Below are 21,534 nucleotides of genomic sequence, written 5' to 3' on the forward strand. Positions count from 1 at the left end.
TATATTTGTGTTAATACGTAGTTTAATTTTGTTACAGTCATTGAACACATTTTTGATGATTTCTATTCGCTTCAACTTTTTATGGTTTGTTTTATGGCCCTGAGTATAGTAAGTGTTCCCTGTGCCCTTGCAAGGAACATGTAACTCTGTGTAAGGTATTTTTAAAATGTCCATTATGTCCAACTGCCTCATCATGTTTTTGAGGTATTTTGTATTGTTATTGATTCTATATCTTCCTGTTCTGTTCATTACTGAGAGTAATGTTGAAGCCTCCAACCATAATTGTGTATTTTATCTAATTCTCCCTTCAGTTTTTGCTATATATATCTGTAATTTGGTTAACTGCATAAACATTTTGGACTGTTGTATATTCTTAGAGAACTTACTCTTATTGTTATGTTATGCTCCTGTTTTTCTTTAGTAGTGTTCATTGTTTTGAACTCTACTTTGTCTGATATTAATATAATTATTCAAGTTTTCTTTTCATTATTGGTTATGTCTTTATATTGAAAGTAGATTATTTAAAACAACATAGTTGTCTTCCTTTTTCATCCAATTTGATCGTATGAGTCTTTTAATTTGATGTTTATGCCATTTACATGAATATAATTATTTATGTCATTGTATTATAATTTTGCATCTTCCCAGCTGTTTTTTTATTTGCCCCATCAGTTCTTTGTTTCAATTTTTTTGCACTATTGTGAGTTAAAAATTTTTTTAAAGCTTAACATTTTTCATGATGCTTTTCAATCTTCACAGTTATTTATACCTCCTGTTTATTTTTTAAGGTAATTGCCCTAAAGCTTACATGATATATCTTCACCCAGTTTACCTACATGTAACTTACTGTTTCGCATGTAGTTTGATGATCTTGTGATACTATATTCCCATTTCCCTCCCCCTTGTGTCTTACGCTTATCTAACACGTTACTTTAACATTCGCCAGGAACACACAGTACATTCCTGCTCTTTTTACTTAAGACACTCATTTAACTTTAGAGCAATTCAAGACAATGAAAAATTTTTATTTTTACCTTCATTTATCCCACTCTCTGTGTTATTTCTTTGTGTAAATCCAAGTTTCTGTTTGGTGTCCTATTTCTTTATCTGAAGAACTTCTTCAACATTCTATGTAGAGTAGGTGTGCTGGTGATGAAGTCTCTTATTTTCTATCTGAAATCTTTCTTTTTCTTATGAAAGATATATTTGCTGGATACCAAGTTGTTGATTGACAATTTTTTTAAATCACTTTGAAGATACTATTTCTTTGTGTTCTGTCACACATGGTTTTTGGTAAGAAGTCAGATATAATTCTTATTTTTGTTTTTTGCTATGAAATGTCTCCTTTTTCTCTGATGGCAAGATTTTCTGCTATTTCGTTTTCTGCAGTTTCAATATCATATTACTTGGTATATTGTATTATACTGTGTTCTTTTGTGGGATGAGCATTTATCCTGCTCTGTGTTTTCTGAACTCTGCGTTAGTGGTTTGGTACTATCATTAATTTTGAACCTTTTTGGATACTCATATTTCAAATATTTCTTCTGCCCATTTTCCCTTTCTTCTCCCTCTGAGATTCCAATGATATACATATTAGAGTATTTGGTTTCATTCTACAGATCTTACATACCCTTTTTTCTCCCTACTTTTTAAATTTGTCTTTCAATTTGGCTAATTTCTATAGATCTACTTTCACATTTTCTGATTTTTCCCCCTTAGGTATGTTGAGCCTGCCAGTCACTCTATCAACTGTAATCCTCATCTCTTTTATTATAATCTTGATTTCTTGCACTTTTATTTGATTATTTTTTAATAGTTTCTTTAACTCCACTGAATTTTCTCATCTGATCTTGCATTTTTCACCTTCTCCATTAGAGCTGGTGTCCAGAAGCGCCCACTTAAGGTACCATCTTCATTATCTCTCTACTAGCATCTGAGACTTTGAGCTAGTTGGTTTTTTTTCTCAATATCCGCTCTCTGATGAGTTCTAGACCAGTCAAGAACATAGGTTTGTCTGGATCTTTGCTGTTGTGAAGCAGGGAGTGGTGCTTTTTTCCAGTTCCACATTTTGAGTAGAAATTAGAAGCCAGACCATTGATTATTCTTCTGTCATTTTTTTTGTTGTTGATTCAGAATTTTATTAGAACAAATTAGAAATTATGGACTGTGTGATTTCTGTTCTGTTTTTCTAGTATATTGAGATTTGCCTTACAGGATAATATATACTTGTTTTTGTGAGTAATTAATGCATATTTGAAGAGAATGTATAGTTTCCTTCTGGAACAAAGTTGAAAGTGAATTATTAATATTTATTTTATACTTAATCATTTGCTAAACCTTTTCAGTTCTGGTCAAGTCAAATTTTTTCTACTATCTCACATTTTCTAGAGGTAGAAGGTGTGTAATCATATTATCTACAGATCATGATAATTTGACCCTTTTTTTCTAAATTCACATCTCCTTTTCCTATTTAATATTTTCTTGTGCTGTTCTTTTCACCCAAATAGCTTAATAATGAAAACATTGTATATATCTTTGTTTTGATATTTTTTTTAAAGATTTTATTTATTTATTTGACAGAGAGAGACCACAAGTAGGCAGAGAGGCAGGCAGAGAGAGAGAGAGAGAGAGAGAGAGAGAGAAGCAGGCTCCCCTGCTGAGCAGAGAGCCCGATGCGGGACTCGATCCTAGGACCCTGAGATCATGACCAGAGCCGAAGGCAGCGGGTTAACCCACTGAGCCACCCAGGTGCTCCTTTGTTTTGATCTTGACTTTAGTGGGAGTACCTATTAGATTTTACAATTAACATTGAGGCAAACTACTAATTTAATATAGCTGTTCTTTGTCATATATGTTTTTAGTCATTTTTTTGTTGGGGGAGTGGTCTGGAATAAATTTATAATTTGGGAAATTGAGTTAATACATTTATTAAGAGCATGTCATTTTTCCTTCTTTTACCAATTAATATGAAACTTAGTACTTTTAAAATTCTACCATCTGTAACTTCACGATATTTTATTCTTTAAACACTTTATTTCTTTCTGTTTTCTAGTTCCATTTAAGATATTTGTATTCTATTGATCAGTGGGATTGTTATATAGATTTTTATTGTTATGCTATCATTTTCAAGACTTTTCACAAAGGAAAGAGTAAATTTGTTCAGTAGATTTTGGAAGCTTTCCGTTTTTTTCTCAATGCACTAAAATAATATCTGTTACTATTGGAACTACCGATGTCTTAAATATCTGAAAGATTCTTGGGTAGACTAATTTAAATTAGAACCTTTTCTTAGGAATTTGTTTAGTGACTACTCATTTTTTTCCTGTAGTTATTGTTCTGTTTAGATATTTAATTTTAGTAACTGTATCTGTTTCTTTCCAATGTCAGTTTCTTCTGAATCATTTTTGCTAATGCACATATTATTTTATAATATGCATTTCACTTCATATTCCAAACTTTTCAGCATGTTAGAATACATAGTATTGCATGAATTTAATTTACATTTGTTATATTGTTTTCATTTCCGTTTCATTCATTTTATTTGTATTTACTCTATTTCTTCTTCAGTGAGATTAATCAGTAATTCATCTATTTTATTCCCTTGTCTCAAGGATCAGTTATTGTAATATACTGTTTTGATTTCTTTGTCTTTTCCTTTACTGTATATTTTTAAAGGTATTTTCTTAGTGGTACTATGGGATTTACCATTAACATACTAAGCTTCAATATCAGTGTAGCTTCAATATCATAGAAAAACTCTGCTTATATACAGCTCCTTCCCACTGTTTTTATTATCACTAATTACATCTTTATATAGTATACCCATTAACATACATATATAATTATTGCTCAGTGCATTTATCTTAAGTCATATAGGAAACAAAAAGTTGCAAATGAAAAATACAGTAATTCTGGATTTTATATCTACTTATTGGTTTTCTACAGTTTGCTATTTCTTCATATGGCTTCAATTTATTGTCTGTTATCTTTTAATTTTAGCCTAAAGGACTCCTGTTAGCATATCTTTTAGGGCAAGTCTACTAGTGATATTATTACCTTAGTTTTTGTTTATCTGGGGATATCATAATTTTTCTTTCATTTTTGGAGGGTAGTTTTGTCAAATGTAAAATTCTTGGTTGACAGCTTTTTCTTTCAGCATTTTAATGTGATTCTACTGTCCTCTGGCCTCCATCATTCCTGAAGAGAAACTGACTCTTAATCTTATTGAGGATTTCTTGGACATGAGGTGTTTCTCTCTTGCTGCCTTTAAGTTTCTCTCTTTGGATTTGTCTTTGAACTATCTAATTATAATGTGTCTCTTGTATATCTCTTTGAGATTATCCTACTTGGAATTTGTTGAACTTCTTTAATGTATAGACTTACATATCATAAAATTTGGAGTTTTTGCTCTTATTCTTCAAATATTCTTTCTGCCCCCTTTCCTCCTCTCTTTCTAGAACACCCATTGTTTATATGTTGTTAACTTTGATGGAGTTTTACAGATCTCTTGGGTTGTGTTTATTTTATTTTTCCTTATTTTTTTCTTTTTGCTCAGACTGGATAATTTCAGTTGAGCTGTCTTCAAGTTGACTGATTCTTCCTTCTGCCTGCTTAAATCTTCTACTAAAACTCTCTGGTGACATTTTCATTTAAGTTAATATACTTTTCAGATCTCAAATTTCTGTTTGGTTCCTTTTTATGATTCCTAAAGTCTCTGTTGATGTTTTTTTATTTGTTGAGACATTGTTACCCTGGCTTTACCTCTGTGTCCTTGTTTTCCTCTACTTCCTTGAGCATATTTAAGACAGTTGATTTGAAGCCTTTGTCTACCAAGTCCAATGTCTGTCCTTTCTCAGTGATAGTCTGTTAATTTCTTCTGTTAATGGGTCACATTTCCTGCTTTATTTTTGTTTTTATTTTTTAAAAGATTTTGTTTATTTGAAAGAGCAGAGCAAGAAAGAGAGAGAGAGAGAGAGAGAGACCACATGATGGGGAAGGGTCAGAGGGAGAGGGAGAAGCAAATTACCTGCTGATAAGGGAGCATAATGTGTGGCTTGATTCCAGGACCCTGGGATCATGACATGAGCCAAAGGCAGCCAGTTAACTAACTGAGACACCCAGGTGACCCTTTCCTGTTTATTTTAATGTTTCATAGCTTTTTGTTGAAAATTGGGCAGTTTGAATGTAGGTAACTCTGGAAATCAGATTCCTCCCCCTTCTCAGGGTTTCTTTTGTTTCTTCTTGTAAGTTGTTACTGTTTGTTTAGAGACCTCTCTGAGCTCTTTTTGTAAATTCTGTATTTGTAGTCATGTGTGGTTTATGAAGTTTCTGTTCCTTTAGCTTACGTTAAGCTAGTTGTGGCAGATTTCCTTGTATTCCAGGAGAAATAAAAATGAAGAGAAAGAAAGCACGAAAGAAAGAAGAAAGACAGAAAGAGAAAGAATGAAGGAGAGAAAGACTGATTCTCCTAGATTGACTCTGTTGGGACATTCCTTCACTGCTCAGCCAGGCCATTCACTGGTCCTTGCACTAAGCCTAGAGATCAGCCAGAAGTGAAAAGTATAAGGCTGTCCCAAGTCTTTCCCCAGCATGCATTCTGCCCTGGGCAAGTGCTTTGATTTTAAATTTCCAGTATACATGGGCATTTTTGAATGTTTTAATTTTCTGAAGAAGCTCTCTCACTTTTCCTCCCAGGCTTTCTGTGCATCTATTGTTTTTCTCGGTGATACCCTTTTGCCCCAGTTGGCAGCAGGTTGTTCATTTGCCTTACATTGTTTTGAAAGAATGACTCTCCATAGCCATTTTTCCATCCCATGTTTCAGGAATAACAAAACAAAAGTAACTGCTTGTGTCTGTCTTTTTAGATAACCCATAGACTGGTTAGAACAAACACAGTTCTTTGAGGATAAGGTCTGTTCTGCTCTCTCAAGAACCAAGGACCATGGTCCTACACTGGGAATATGGGCTGCCATATTACCATATTCAAGACTGCTGATGAGCTGGGGAATGGGAGGGCCAAGGGCAAGCAAAAGTGTTGCAAAGCTTTCCTACTATTTTTTCTTAATTTATTTGACAGAGAGAGATCAGAAGTAGGCAGAGAGGCAGGCCGAGAGAGAGAGAGAGAGGAGGAAGCAGGCTCCCTGCTGAGCAGAGATCCCGATGCGGGACTCGATTCCAGGACCCCAAGATCATGATCCGAGCTGAAGTCAGAAGCTCAACCCACTGAGCCACACATGCACCCCCTGCTTTCCTACTATTTTTAAGTTGTGTTTTTTTGATTCAGTGTTTGTGTGGTTGCTGTAAACTTTGTTTTCCAGAATTCTTAAAGGGTTGATTCTGACTATTTTGGATCAGTTTTTCAGTGTTTCTTTGGAGACACAGGTTTTTGGAACTTCCTACTCTGCCATTTTGCCCTTTATTTTAGTTTTTTGAATGTTAGTAGTTTCAGCTTTTGTGTGTTTTCTAGTTTGTTAATTTCTACTTTGATATTTATTCTTTCCTCTTACTTCCCTAGAGTGATTTTTTCTTTTACTGATTAGTCAGAGTTAATATTGAACTCTTTCCTTCCTTTCTTCCTCCTTCCCTCCCTCCCTCCCTTCATCCCAATACTTTGATAATATGTGTGTACTTAGTTTTTACTTTGAAAAAATCATTATTATAAATTTTCTTAGGTCTTTGTCTGATGGTCCTGAGGGTTTTTTTCATTTATGATATTAGTTGGGATTTATTTTTAAATTGTGCTTTCATCTAGTATTATAGCATTGTCTTTGGAGAATGTAGTCTATATATAGCATTTTCTTTTTAGCATTTATTAGTTTTCTCTGATATTTTAGTATGTAATCAATTTTTATAAGTGTTCTGAAAGTGGTTTTCTATAAATTTTGTAGATTTTATTTTATCTACAAATTATGAAGTTAAAGGTTTCTTTTTATACAAATACCTGCAACATTTACTAGAATGACCATCATATTTATATTATTCGTATTTCTTCTATCCCTGTTTTCCATTTGCTTTATCTCCCATGTCTGAAAATATTGAGTTTAAGTCTTCAGTTCAAATAGTTTCTATCAATTTCTGTTGGATTTTTTAATAATTTTTTTGATCTGTTATTTGCTGCAGAAAAGTTCATGCCTATTATCTATTTAGTGAGTATTTTTAATGGAGAAAATCTCCCTCTTCTATTTAATGCATTTTGCTCCTCAATTTTACATTGATGCTCTGTACAAAATTTGGTACTGCCTGATGTATCTTTGCTTACTTTTTTTTTTTTAAGATTCATCCATAGGGAGGGCACATACTGCATGGAGCACTGGGTGTGATGCCAAAACAATGAACACTGTTATGCTGTAAATAAACAAATTAAAAAAAAAGATTCATCCATTCATTTCAGAAGTGAGAGTGTGTGCATGTGCATGAGTCGGGGGAGGGGCAGTGGGACAGGGAGGGAGAGAAGCCCAAGCAGATCCCCAGCCATGTGGAGTCTGTTGCAGTTCTCTATCCCATGACCTCAAGATTGTGACCTGAGCTGAAATCAAGAGTTGGTCACCCAACTAACTGAGCCATCCATGTGCCCTTATCTTTGCTTACTATTTTAATTTCTTTCATCTTCTTTTTTTTTAAAGATTTTATTTATTTGTTTGACAGAGAAAGATCACAAGTAGGCAGAGAGATAGGCAGAGAGAGAGAGAGAGGCAAGCAGGCTCCCCACTGAGCAGAGAGCCCGATGCGGGGCTCGATCCCAGGACCCTGAGATCATGACCTGAGCCGAAGGCAGTGGCTTAATCCACTGAGCCACCCTGGAGCCCCTATTATTTTAATTTCTATCACTAAACAAATAAATGATGAATGCTTAAAATTTTAGGGTTTATGATTGTTGTTAATATTCAGAAGTTTTTTTTTAGTTTTAGTGTACAATTGTGTATACTAGATATTACACTTATATTTTAAAAATAAAAATTAAAAAAACCATTTGGAGGGGCGCCTGGGTGACTCAGTCAGCTGAGTGTCTGCTTTCAGCTCAGGTTGTGATCTCATTGTGATCTCAGAGTCCTGGGGATCAAGCCCTGAGGTGGGCTCCCTGCTCAACAGGGAGTCTGCTTCTCCCTCCCCCATGCCCTCTCCTCCCGGGTTGTGCACGCTCTCTCTCTTTTTCTCTGTCAAATAAATAAATAAAATCTAAAAACAGCCATTTGGAATAGTATTAGATTTTTAGAATTATGGAGATAGTACACAGAGTTCCCATATACCCCTTAACCAGTTTTCACAGTTATTTACATTTTACATCATATACATCTATCAAAACTAAGAAATTAACATTGGTGCTGCATTATGAACTAAACTGTGGACTTCACCAGGATTTCACCAGTATTTTGTGAATGTCCTTTGCAGGATCTGGTCCAGCATCTGGTCATGACTTTCTCATTGCCCCTCTAATCCCAGACAGTATCCCCATCTTTGCTTTCCTTACATGACCTCGACACTTCTAAATGACTGGTCAGATGTTTTTGCATTCTAGATTCTCAGTCTGAGTTTGTCTGATGTTGCCTCAAGAGGTAATGGGTTTGAGGCATTATACCGCAGAGGAAAGTGCGCTTCTAAGTGAAGTGTGTTGGAGTATGCATGGCACCGACATGTTTTATCATGGGTGAGATAACCTTGAGCACTGGTTTGCCAGGTCTCTCCACTGTACAGCTACTGTTTGTCCCTTCATATACTCTACTCATTAGAAGTTCTTGAGTCCTGTCACTCAAGGGTAGAGGAATTAAGCTCCATCCCCTAAAGGAGGGGTATCAATTCATGGGCATCTGTTAAAATTACCATGGTAGTTAATAAGTATATTAGGGGGATACTTTGATGCTATACAAGTATCCATTTCTTTTTAAAGTTTTATCCACTAATTTTACAATCTGTCTGTGGATCTTGACTGCAGCAGTTATTTCTGTGGTATTCCAGTAGGGATTTTCCTGTTTGCCTTATTCTTTTTACACCGATTATTTGGAATTCTTCTGCAAGGAATATTGGTCTTTTCTACCCTATTTGTTTATTTATTCCAGAGTCAGCAGACTTTTTCTCTAATAAGCCAGATAGCTTTTTAGACCTGATGGGTCTGTAACATTTTAAACCTTATGGGTCTTATAGTCTCTGTTACACTTTAGTGGTTTGGAACACCCATAGATAATACATAAATGAATGGGCATGGGTATGTTCCGAGATATCTTTATTTTTAAAAACAGGCCTTGGGCCAGATTTGGCCTGCAGGCAACTTCTGATAAGTAATTCATTTATTTATATCAATGAACTCATGGATATTTATTTTACTCTTTGGGTTATAAATGTAGTACTATCACGATTTATTTTCTTATTCAAATTGTTCTAGCTTTGGCCACTGGGAGCTCTTTCAGTTGTATTCCTTTTGGCATTCTCCCATCATTCAAAGCTTATTTATTTAATTTTTTTTAAAGATTTATTTATTTGACAGAGAGAAATCACAAGAGAGGCAGGCAGAGAGAGAGGAAGGGAAGCAGGCTCTCCGCTGAGCAGAGAGCCCGATGTGGGACTCGATCCCAGGACCCCGAGATCATGACCTGAGCTGAAGGCAGCGGCTTAACCCACTGAGCCACCCAGGCGCCCCAAAGCTTATTTATTTAATTTTTAAATACTTTCTTATTTTCTGGCACTGCAGGATCCTCGAGGTCATTTTTAAATGGGTGGTTATATGTATTTTGTTCCTTAACACATGAGATATCTTCCCCCTTCCTTTACATCTGAAGGCCCACTTCACTGGTTTTAGAATTCCTAAGTTTACAATATTTATTTTTTTCAATTTTTATTCTGGTGTTTTAATGTTCTCTGAAGTAAACCTGATTTTTTTTTTTCCCAACCGTTTTGGATAGAGGAGAGTTGGGGTGTGAGAGCAGGGAGTTCAATTTTTTGAAATTAAGAAGTTTTGTAGGGTACGTGGGTGGTTCAGTTGTTTAAGTGTCTGCCTTCAGCTCAGTTCATGATCTCAGGGTCCTGGGATTGAGCCCCACATTGGGCTCCAGCTCAACGAGGGGTCTGCTTCTCCCTCTGCCCTTCCCCTCAACTCATGATCTCTCTCAAATAAATAAATAAATAAATAAACAAACAAACAAACAAATAAATAAATAAAGTCTTTTAAAAGAAGCTTTTTAAGAATATGAATAAAGGAATTAAGTCAATTTATTCTCAACCTCTGCCTCCCCCATCACTTAGCTCCTTCCTTGACGTACAGACTTAAGATATAGAGATTTCTCCTAGTAGGCATTATTCATGTTCTTGCCCCATTTTGTTTTTTTCCCCCCACCAGACTAACCTTGCTTAGATCTCTGCTGACCGTCCTGGATGTCTGTTTCTCATGTTCCATAAGGTTTTCTTAAAGAATCACTGTGTCCTTGGAAAGCTTTTCAAGTGCCTTGTCTCCCTCAGGGATTTGATTTTCTGCGTGTTGGTGTTGATTCTGTCCTTTCCTTGTTCTGATGGGAATTTTATTTCTTTGCTTGTATTTTTCTTTTTTTCCTTACATCCTTTCTTATGTAAATGAGCCTTTCATTTCCGTCTCCTACTCAGCCTATTGGTTTCATTTCATCATTTACCTTTCCTTCTCTCTCTTCTAAAAACAGAGTTCATATTTTCTGCCACCTTTGAAAACACGACACAAACCCTATGTAAAAATGCAGTAGTGCTTTTCCTCATTACGATTTTACTGAGAACCTTTAGTGATGATCAAGTTCTGATACGATTTAGAAATTCTCATGAATGTGTCTGTGACTAATGTTGTTGCCAGGTTTTGCCTGCATGTTCTTGATCAAAGAGAGGTCTGTCTGGTTCAGTGTTTTCCAGTTGAGGGGTGAGGGAATTTCTCTTGGTCCCTCATCACTTGGATGTTACTGAGTCCCCCCCCCAGACTCACCTGGAGACTAGTTAAATTACATGACTCTGAGCCGAATTTCTTGGTCCATCAGCTATTTCTCTAGTGTAGTTTTGCTGGACTGAGTGGGAAATGCTGTCTGTTTATACTGCCTTCTTGGATGAGATAATCTGAAACAATCAGTCTTCCCGACCTAAAACATCCCATACCTAGTTGCTTCCCGGACTCGTCCTATCTTTATTCTTGCCAAGGACCTCATACCCTGAGTTGTAATAATGGGGCTCCTTTGCCTTTCTATGCCCAAGGAAGTTGTCCCAGGATGTTGAAAGGATACAGACAGAGAGGTCCTTGTAGGGGTGGGGCATGAGGTCCAGAATCTGGGGATGTCTGTGGATGGCTGCTCTGATGTATGTGTGGGCACACAGCAGGCCTGGGCCTCTTCCTTTATTCTCTCTTGCTCTTGCTCCTGGCATTCAGAGGAAAGTCATGTCTTCGTAACACTAAGTTTATCATTCCAGTCGCATCTGGCGTGGGAGGCATTCCTTCAAGAGTCTGGAAAACCTTTGGTAACCCTGGGTTTCTGAGCTACTGTAATTTCATATACTGTTCTTGTTTGGTGGGAAGCTGGAGTATGATTGATGCTTAGTCTGTTTCCATTTGAACCAATGGAGAATTGGAGCAGAAGGGGAGGGAAGCCCCCATGGCAAGCTAGGAGAGTCAGGCCCAAGAGGCTACTCCTAAGCCATGTATCGGTGCTTTAGGTCTTCTGTGACCTTGGCCGTGCTGAGGGCAAGTGTCTGAAACTGTGGATACGCTGTCAGGGTGGGTCCTCGGCCAGGTTGGGCCCACGGGGCACGAGTGGATAGTGGGTGAAATGCACTCATGGAAAGCATGGGCTTTGGAGCCAAGATGCTTTGGGCCAAGTCTTCGCTCTCCTCTGATTGTCGGAGGTGGGGCCTTAGCCAAGGGCCTTAAATTCCGAGTGCGTCAGTTTTATCCTCTGTTAAAAGAGGGAGAGAATAAAATGACCTGCCTCCTTGGGTTATTTTGAAGACTGGATGAGTCTGTGTACATAATATGTAGTCAGTCTGTAGGTATCACATCCATTTGACCTGCCTGCTAGTGAAGGCTGAAGAGGAAGGTGGGGAGTGACCTCACTCTACTTGGAAGGTCTTGTCCTGGTTCAAATTTTTTCCCCCTCTGAAGGCCCTATTTGGTGTTAGCTTAACTTGTTCTTTCTCACAGGAGCCTTTCCTGCCTGTCTGACCTGGAGTAGCCCCGTTCCCTCCATCACTGTTTCCTGTCTTACATTCTTTTCACTGTCATTTGTTTTCACACGTTACTGCATGCTGGCTCATTTAAGGAGTGTGCCCCCCCCCCCAGCCCTATGGCCTCCTACTGGTGAGGTGTGGCCCAGGGGCTGAGGACTCAGGCTGAGGACTCTTACAAGTAGGCTCACTGCCTACTGACTCTGTGATCTAGAGAAAGTCACCTACCTTCTCTGAGCCTCAACTTTCTCCCATGTCCAATGGTGAGGGTCATGCCCAGCTGCCAGCCTGGGTATGAAGGTGAAGTCTCAAAACTTACGAGCGCGCAGCACAGTTCCTGGGACAGCATGTACCAGTAAAGGTGATTATCATCATTACTGTTCCTAATGAGACAGCCATCCGCTCGTCATGGCGGTGCTGGTAATAATTGCATTGGAAACTCCCTGTCCCCGCCTGCCGTAGGAGAGTGTCTCATGCTGGCTGGGATCACAGGGAGTAAATGTTAATTAATGATTTGGCTGAACTCTGAGAAACAGTTCAAGGTCTCAGATTGCTTATCTTTGAGAGAAAGGACCTGGTGGGTGTGTGTGAGCCCACGAGTTTTTAATATCATTCATGTGTTTGTCAGTAATGACAAGGGGAGGGAATTGATGATGGTCTCCATTTGGAGGGACTGGGCTTCAGGTGGTGCAGGAGGCCTTGTGCTGGTGAGGTGGGAGAGGGCACAGGATGGGACCACCAGAAGCTGGAGGCCCGGGTCTGTGTTTTCAGGAGGTGTGAGGTGTTAGGGGACAGCTGAGGAGGCTGGGGGAGCTTGAGGGGAAGAAAGGATTTCCCAGACAGAGAATGTTGCAATCTTAGGAAGACCATGTCCTAAATAACGTGGGCTTTTGTTATCACCAGTACAAATTAGAATTCTGGTTCTGTTTGAGAGTCTCCTGAGAAGAAGAGGAAAAGAGGGTCAGAAAACCTATATAGGGATGTAAAGAAGGAAATTAGGTCCCAGGAGATTGCAGATTCCAAGTATGATGGGAAATTCAGAGCCAACTTTCTTCTGAGCTCCTTGTGAGCATTTTGGTCTTTCAGTAAAAGCAGTTCATTTTGTGAACATGAAAGAAATAGGCTTTGTGAACCTATTTTACAGACGGGGAGACTAAGGCCCAGAGAAATTGGGCAACTTGCCCAGGGTCTTGTGGACAGAAAGTGGCAGAGCCCATTGTTTCCCCCTACACATCAGGCTATTAGGGATGGTCCTGTTAATATTATTTGTTGTGGGGGGCACCGGGGTGGCTCAGTAGGTTAGGCATCCAACTCTTGGTTTCAGCTCAAGTCATGGTCTCAGGGTGGTAAGATTGAGACCTGCACTGGGCTCCATGCTCAATGTGGAGTCTGCTTGAGATTCTCTCCTTCTCCCCCTGCCTTTCCCCCTGCTCACATGCACACACACACTCTCTCTAGATAAATAAAGAAAATATTTTTTTAAAATACTATTTGTTGTTGGTATTGGGTTAATTTACTACTAATTTACTACTTAATTTAAGTAGAATTGGCTGTCAGACTACCCAGTGGCTTTGTGCATGAGACCAGAGGTGGTGGCAGTGGCCCTTCGGTTTCCCATTTGTGTCTCATTCCTCCAGTAACTAGGAGGGAAGAAACCAAGCCCCCCACCCGCAGCGTGGCCCTTAGTAGCTGTGTGGACACTGTGCCCTTGCTGACTCCCCAGGCTTCTTGAGTAAGGCTGCTCCGCATAGCGATCTCCGATACTTAGAAGGACTTATGTAAGTAGGTCGACTCTCCTTCCCAGGGAGGAGTTGATTATCCTTAGGGGGTCATATTCTGCAGGGTGGAGAAACATTCTATCTCTGGATACCACCGAAGGTTGTATTCACAGGAGGATAGGCAGGATTAAGTGACCTTTACTACGGAATGAAAAACTACTTATTTATATATTCTCCGCAACCACCCTGTGAAGTAGGTGCTGTCATTTCCTCCTTGCTTGATGAATCATATGAGGCCTAAAGAGGTTTAACTTGCTCAAGAACACATAATAAAAGGCTTACCAGGAGATTTAAACCAGATAGGCTTGTTCCATAGCCTTATACTAGGTCTTATACTAGGTCTGTTTTGATAAGTGAGCGCTGCTATCCGTCCGTCCGCCCATCCATTTCTGAACTCACATCTTTGTGCTCCCTTGCACACATGAATCCAGCCATCTGTCCATTTATCCATCCTTCCATTCCTCCCACAATCCCACTCTCCACCCATGTGTCTGTCCGTCCCTCAGCCATGCATTTTTCCATCCATCCATCCCTCCATCCATCCACCTGCCCACCTACCCTTTGTGTTGGCTGTTTGTCTAACATGGTTTTCTGCTTCATCTTGGGAAATAAATTTCTCCATATGCTTTCTGAAGCTGGAGACCTCCATGCCAACACAAACCCCTTAGCTCCTTAGAAATATCTGGGCTTCCTTCTGATACTCCTAGGTTGGTGTTCCTGAGAATGCTGCTGTTCCGGGCAGGGCCAGGGTACTGTTCACCTTCCTCTCTCTCTAAACCCGCAGAGTGTTTTTCCCTTCAAAGACCTCCAAATGTGCACGGCTGCAGGCTCTTCCAGAAAGAGGAGACTCCGGACTTTCTGAAACATCATTACAAGTGACAACTCAGCTAGCCCCTTCCTCGATCCAGAGATTGGGAGGCTGCATTAGTTTGGCATGGTTTTACGTTTTTAAACTGTTATAGAGTTTGTGTGATACATCTGAAAATTATGTAATAAATCTAAAACAGATGTTCACAGAGCATTCTGTAAGGAAGGGAATTTTAATAGAAATAGGCCAATTTGATTGTAGATAAATCAATTAAGGAAACCATTTAAATTGTCTCTGAAGAAGCAGTGTTATGAAGAGGCAGTATGGCCTAGGCATTTGCATATTTATTAAGTACAAAGCAGTGAAAATCATTTAATTATTTTCCATAGCCTCTGTTGTACATCAACCATTGGGAAACAATCTCACTTTTCAACTTTTTTTTTTTTTACTTTTTATTGTGGAAAAATTTTGATCATAAAAATTCAGACATGTACACATAACAGTCCTGTAGTGAACCCCCATGCACTTGGTATTCATCTTGAAAATGATCAGTTAAACCTGTATTCATTTCTTCTTTCTCACCTTATTTTTCTACTCATGAGTTTCAAGGGCATATTCCTCGTTCATTAATTTCTTTGGGTCAGAATTCCATTGTGTTGATATTGAAATGTAATGAACTTTTGAATGTAGGTGTTTTACGTTTTCATCGAAATTTAGCTTTTCGGTGGGTAGAGCTTTGGGAATTTTCTGTCCTTTTTTTTTTTTTTTAATTTAAAGAATTTCACGTCTAGTGCAAAGTCGAAATCTTCCCCTTGACTGACCAGGTATTAACATTAGGACTGGCATTTTTCTACGTGTACTCTCCCTTGAGAATCCTTGGAAACTGGGCAGATTTTTGTACCTTTGAAGGTATGTAGACAGTGGCACATGGCTTTAGACACCAACAGATAGAGATTTAGGTCTCCGCTCTTAGCCCTGCTCTGGAGGCTGAGGGAGCTTACTGGGGGTGGGGGCAGGGAGGGATACTGGGCTTTGTCGATTCAAATCAGTTTTGGGCAGTAAGGAAGATTTTTGTAGTTGAGAAAGTTGACATGGCCTTGTGATTAAGAAAATAAGTGGGGGGTAAGAGTGGTTCAAATCCCAGCTCTGCCCTTATCAGCTTGGAACTCGGTTGGGTGACCTAATCTCCCCGAAGCCTCATTTCCTCCGTGTAGACTGGGGATAGAAGGAACACCTGTTTCCCTGGATTGTCGTCAGGGGAAAATGAAATGGGACCATCCGTGCCCGGCGTTTAGTACCTGGCCAATGAGTGTGACTAAGCATTCGTATTATTACAAATAAGGGTACATTTAGCATAGTGCCTACCATGTAAGTGCTTCATAAATGCTACTTACCGTAAGTAAGGGCGAAAAAGCCACACCAAATTGGTCTTTAAATGTCTGATTTTACTTTGGTGCAATGAAATGAATAAAGAACTTCAGTGAAAGCTCGCATTGTGATTTCAAGCAAGAGTAAACCCCGGATGGACAGGCAGATGCCACCAGCCGGACATGGCATCACACAGCCGAGTGCCTCTGGTTCCATTCAGTGGTGCCCTAAAATAAGCCAGCCTTCTTGAGCACCCCTGGGAAGTGTCAGCTTCCCAGTGTCGCTCGGCTCGCCCCCGGGGTTGGGCAGGTGCTTCTGTGGTGAGTGTGGGCTTTGTCCTCTTGTTCCCCGGGACCAATTTCTCTCCTCTCTGCTTTCTTTCCTCTCTTTGTTCACTTTCTTGTCTTGTGTCCCAGGTCGAAAGGATTGTAGACAAGAGGAAGAACAAGAAGGGGAAATGGGAGTATCTTATCCGATGGAAAGGCTACGGAAGCACAGAAGACACGTGGGAGCCAGAGCACCACCTGTTGCACTGTGAGGAGTTTATCGACGAATTCAACGGGCTGCACGTGTCCAAGGACAAACGGATCAAGTCAGGGAAGCAGGCCAGCGCCTCCAAGCTCCTGCGTGACGGCCGGGGCCCGTCGGTGGAGAAACTCTCCCACAGACCTTCAGAATCTGGGAAGAGCAAAGGGACTTCCCATAAACGGAAGCGAATCAACCCTTCCCTGTCCAAGCCAAAAAAAGGCTATTCAGCCAAGCCCTCCGTGGGAGGCGACAGGGCCACCAAGACGGTGTCTTACAGGACTACCCCCAGCGGTTTGCAGATAATGCCGCTGAAAAAGGCTCAGAATGGCATGGAGAATGGGGATGCCGGCTCTGAGAAGGACGAGAGGCACTTTGGAAATGGGTCCCACCCACCTGGCTTGGATTTGAATGACGTGGGAGAGCAGGAGCTGGCGGAATGTGGCGTCAACCACGCGGCATTGGCAGAGAACGGGCTTGGTATGTGGCTTGCCTTTCCCTCCTCTGTTTGAGGCTTTTCGTGCAGCCCAGGGAGCAATGTAAGGCCCCCCCCCGCCCATCGACCTCCACCCCAACACCCCTGACCTTTAGCTAGGTAGTAATTCCCCTTCCATCTCTCTCACCGAGGGCCATGTGGCCTTGGTCGTAGGCCCAGGTTGCTTACCGACACCCAGGCACAGAGGGGGGCGGGGAGGCCAAGCCACTGAAGCTCCAGCCAAGGCCTGTAATGGGCTGAAAATTCCTGACTGCTGGAACACACCCGGGGCCATGGGAACCACTCCTGAGCCCCTGTTGTGAGGGCAGCTCTAAGTCGTCATGTCACCTGCCCAGACCCGAGACTCCTGTCCCCAGAGGACATGCTTTCTTCCCAGGGAAGAACATGCTTCAGTCTCATTGAGCCCCAGGCGGGGTCTGTCCCTCTTCTCAGACCCAGTCTGGACCTGAAATTCTCCAAACCCGTTCTTAAGCTGGAGCCTCTTGAGCCTCCTCTGTTGCTGGCCTGGGGGGTCTGGCCCCATGTCTGCAGAGGTCCTGAATGGTGCCCTGTCCCCACCCTCTGCCTGTTCTTTGGGTTTGCACCTTCTTCTCCACCCTGGAAGCAACCCAGCAAAGGTTACAGAATTCCTCCCTTTTACCAAGTGCCCACAGGTAAGGTTAAGGAAAGGGGAGGCAATGACCCAGGTAACTAAAACTCCCAAGCCTGACATTTCCTTAGTAGTGAAATCACTCCTTGACGGGGCCTTAGCAGCCCGGATCTCCCGGGTTAGCCGTCTGTACAGGTTGCGTGCACCCCCTCGTTCTCAGATACCCCGTGGTCTGGCTGGTGGTGTTTTTCTCTTCAGCTGCCAGAACCCTAAGCCTCGGGATGAGTGTGGACGACCCGTGCCCAACAGCGAAGGGACATCTGACACCCTGGCGGAACCAGAGTGTGTGTGGGCGTAGGGGTGTGGGGCGCAGGTGGGACAGGCTGGCAGGGCTCCCAGGAGGGGGCGTGACGGAGGCAAACGCACAGGAACACGGTGGCATGGCAGAGTGCACTGTGCTCAGGGCCTGCCCCCGCCACGGTGAGCGGGGGTGTCTTCAGGGAGTCTTGCTGGGGAATCTGAGCGATCTGCTTTGAGGTTCCTCTTTCTCCAGAGAGAGGAATTTCACCCAAACAGGATTTATTTAGCAGTGTCTGCCCCAGATTGACTCACGTTCCCGTCTGGGGATCCCTGATGCTCACATGACTCTGCCTGCTAACATATGTAAAAGCTGTTTGTTTTAAGAATTCATTCTCTCGGGGAGGAGTGGGCTTGTGTAAATGAGGCCTGGCATAAACATCCATGTTTGACGTTCCCCTGACAGCTGCCCGGGGCGGAGGAATTCCCTGTCTTGGGGAGGACGGCTGCTGGGGGGAGTTTCTGAGGCTCCTTGTGTGGATGCAAGGATTGTGGGCGTGATGCCCCGCACCCTGGCTGGTGGCCGTCCTCTGCCCTGCTCGGAGAGTGGCTGCCCCAAGAGTGGCAGGAGAAGCGCGAGGGGGGACAGTTTGCTGACTGTAGCCACCCGCCTGGGGGGTGAAACAGAGAAGCAAACCGGAGGAGAAGCGTAGGTGCACGTCTCATTCCATGTGACTTTCCAAAGTGGGGCAAGCTCCTAGCCATGTGCTCTCCGTCTTTGGGCCTTGTTGGTGCCCCCTGGTTCATGATCTGCCACTGGGGCACGGTACCCCACAGCCAGGCGGGGGAAGGTGAGGATGAGCCCGGGGCCTTGTTAAATCCCAGTCTTCACTCGGGGATGCTTCTCTAGACCTTTCTCGTCTCATTTTCCCCCAACGTTGAATGTTCTCTACTTGGGCGTGTACTCGGATAGCGAGCAGCAAGCTACCTACCTCTGTTTTGTTCTGTTTTGGGTGTTCTCCGAGGGCTTTTCGGCTTAATTACATTGCATAGTGTTGGTGTCCTTGAGATTCCCCGGTAAGGTTAAGGCTGAGGTTCTCAGATTTTATGTGTGCACGATTATGTGGCACCTGGTTAACAATGACGGTCCCATAGAAACTGACTTACAAAGTCTGGGGCAGAGCCCAGAAGATGGGTTTTTAAGAAGCACCCCAGGTGACTCTAATGCGTTTGAAAACGTGCTCTGTGGCAAAATGGGGGCGGCAGTTAAGGCTCACATCAGATGTCAGTTTAAGTCAGTTCATTGCTTTTTTAAAAAAAATTTAATTTTTTTTTATTTTTAGCACTTCCTAAGGGCTAGTCACCACATTAGGTGCTTGGAGCAATAAAAAGATAGGTAGGGACTTGTCCCAGTAAGATGAGAGTGGCTGGCTCCAGGTCAGCCTTTAAAGGTTCCTGAGGCCAGCCCAGCAGAAGAAGTAACATGTATATTATACGCATGGCACGGCTTTGCTAGGCCCACGTTCACATCCTCTGTGATCGCTGGACTGATAAATTCTCCAGGCACTGTCAGCCTTTAACACTCTAGTTAGAACTAGCTTACTATCTCAGGTCTTAGGATAACAGGGGAAAGGAAAAGATTGGGAATCAGTACTGAAGACAGAAAGTGGTTTGGGGTTCTTAGATTGGACTCAAGACAGAGGGGTTCTATGGTTCCAGAACTTGTCAGCAAGGGGTCAGGGGTGTAGTCAAGTAAAACCTGGCTCCACTTACATTTTCAACCAGAGAAAAGCCTCATTGAAGCCGGTGTCCGTGCCCATACAGAGATCTGAATGTTGTCTTCCTCCCTACATTTCCCCACCTCCTCCGAGGATCCGGTTCCTTGTGGCTCGAGGTGAGCCAGTGGGGTCTGTAGCACAGAGGCGGGATTATCTTTGGCTGCCAGAAGGGGCTGGGGAGATCCTGGCTTCACTTTCCCAGCATTTGTTTTGGGGGTGGGCCGTTGCTTTTTATATGATTTCAACTTCTCGTTGGTGAATTAAGGTTCTGCATACAGAAAAGCAACTTATGTAACACGTTACTCATTTACTGCTGACTTCCCTGACTGTGCTGTGGGAACAAATGCTAAATCGGGGCTCTGGCGGGTGGTGTTTTGGTTTCAGCCTGCATTTTCCCCAGCAATGTTTGTGAAATGTGTGCAATGACTGAGTACTGCTCTTGATTCGGACTCCTCTGGTATTGACAAATGGCTCTGTGGTCTGTAACCATCTGCCTCAGTATCCCTTGGGGAGCTTGTTAGAAATGGGCTCCACCCCAGTCGAATGAATCCAGATCTCAGGGGCAGGGTGTGCGTGATGCATTTCCAATGCTGAATTTTAACTATACGGTCATCGCAGAGGAAGTATTTGGTTTCTCCACAGTGGTTCAGGGATCCGTTTGCTGGTAGAGCCGGTCACACGTTAGATGTTAAGCTGGTGTAAGTGTGAATGGGATTTGGTCCCCCAAAGGTTTATAACCTGACATCACTTCTTGCTGACGCACTTTTCCACCAGGCATCTCTCTCTCTCTCTGTCTCTCTCCTTCTCTTTCTTTCTCTCTCCCTCTTTCTATTTCTCTAAAATAGACCAGTTTCATCTGTATGGAAAAGCTGTTGAGTTAGCTGCCTTCTCTCATGGCCTGGTCCGGGAGAACCGATTAGCACACTCTTGTCTGAGCGGGCCGAAGCACCAGTACTTTCCAGATTCAGCGAGCCCCGAACCTGTGGAAGCATCCCTCACTTCGAGCCAGCGTTCCGCCCTGAGCATGAGCACTGCCCGCAGGTGCCCAGCGTTCTCTGAATGTCCGTGAAGCCGATGAGCTTCGAGCGCTGACACTGAGCCTGTGGCCTCACGTGCACATTTCTTGGAATTCTGAGAAGCCGCTCCCTTGCGTCCCGATGACTGTTGCTTGTCGTGCGGGCCCTGCAGCTCAGATGCTGCTTGGTTCAGTGAATGAGTCACCCCACACAAACAGGCAGCATTTGCCATTTCTCTCCATTGATCTTTTAAAATGATCTCAGCTTTCACTTCTATAATGTTTGTTTATCTCTTCCCACGCCTCTTCCTGCACGATTTATTGTTTTGCCCTTCATTGATCATCGGGGAGTAAGCATGTTTTAAAAGCACACCTCAGGACTCAGCAGGGGCGTGGGTAGGGCCCTGTGGCTTCTAAGAACTTAGGGCTCGGGGCACCTGGGTGGCTCAGCGGGTTAAAGCCTCTGCATTCGGCTCAGGTCATGATCCCAGGGTCCTGGGATCAAGCCCCGCATCGGGCTCTCTGCTTGGCTGGGAGCCTGCTTCCTCCTCTCTCTCTCTCTGCCTGCCTCTCTGCCTACTTGTAATCTCTATCTGTCAAAAAAATAAATCTTAAAAAAAAAAAAAAAAAGAACTTAGGGCTCTCACACATGGAGCCGGCATCAGAGTCCCCTGAAGGGTGTGTCAAAACACAAGGCTGTTGTGCCAACCCTCCAGGGGTCTGA

General features: G+C 42.3%; 1 protein-coding gene across 1 annotated transcript in view; it reads left to right on the forward strand.

The window, feature by feature from the left end:
- Positions 1-21,534, forward strand: part of CDYL2 (chromodomain Y like 2) — a 161,574-nt gene that overhangs the window by 87,620 nt on the left and 52,420 nt on the right. Inside the window, exon 2 of the mRNA XM_045988455.1 lies at positions 16,527-17,115. Within this exon, the coding sequence (XP_045844411.1) occupies positions 16,527-17,115 (589 nt within the window). The remainder of the gene's footprint in view (positions 1-16,526; positions 17,116-21,534) is intronic.

Source organism: Meles meles, chromosome 19, assembly GCF_922984935.1.
Source record: "Meles meles chromosome 19, mMelMel3.1 paternal haplotype, whole genome shotgun sequence".
Classification (NCBI taxonomy): Eukaryota; Metazoa; Chordata; class Mammalia; order Carnivora; family Mustelidae; genus Meles; species Meles meles.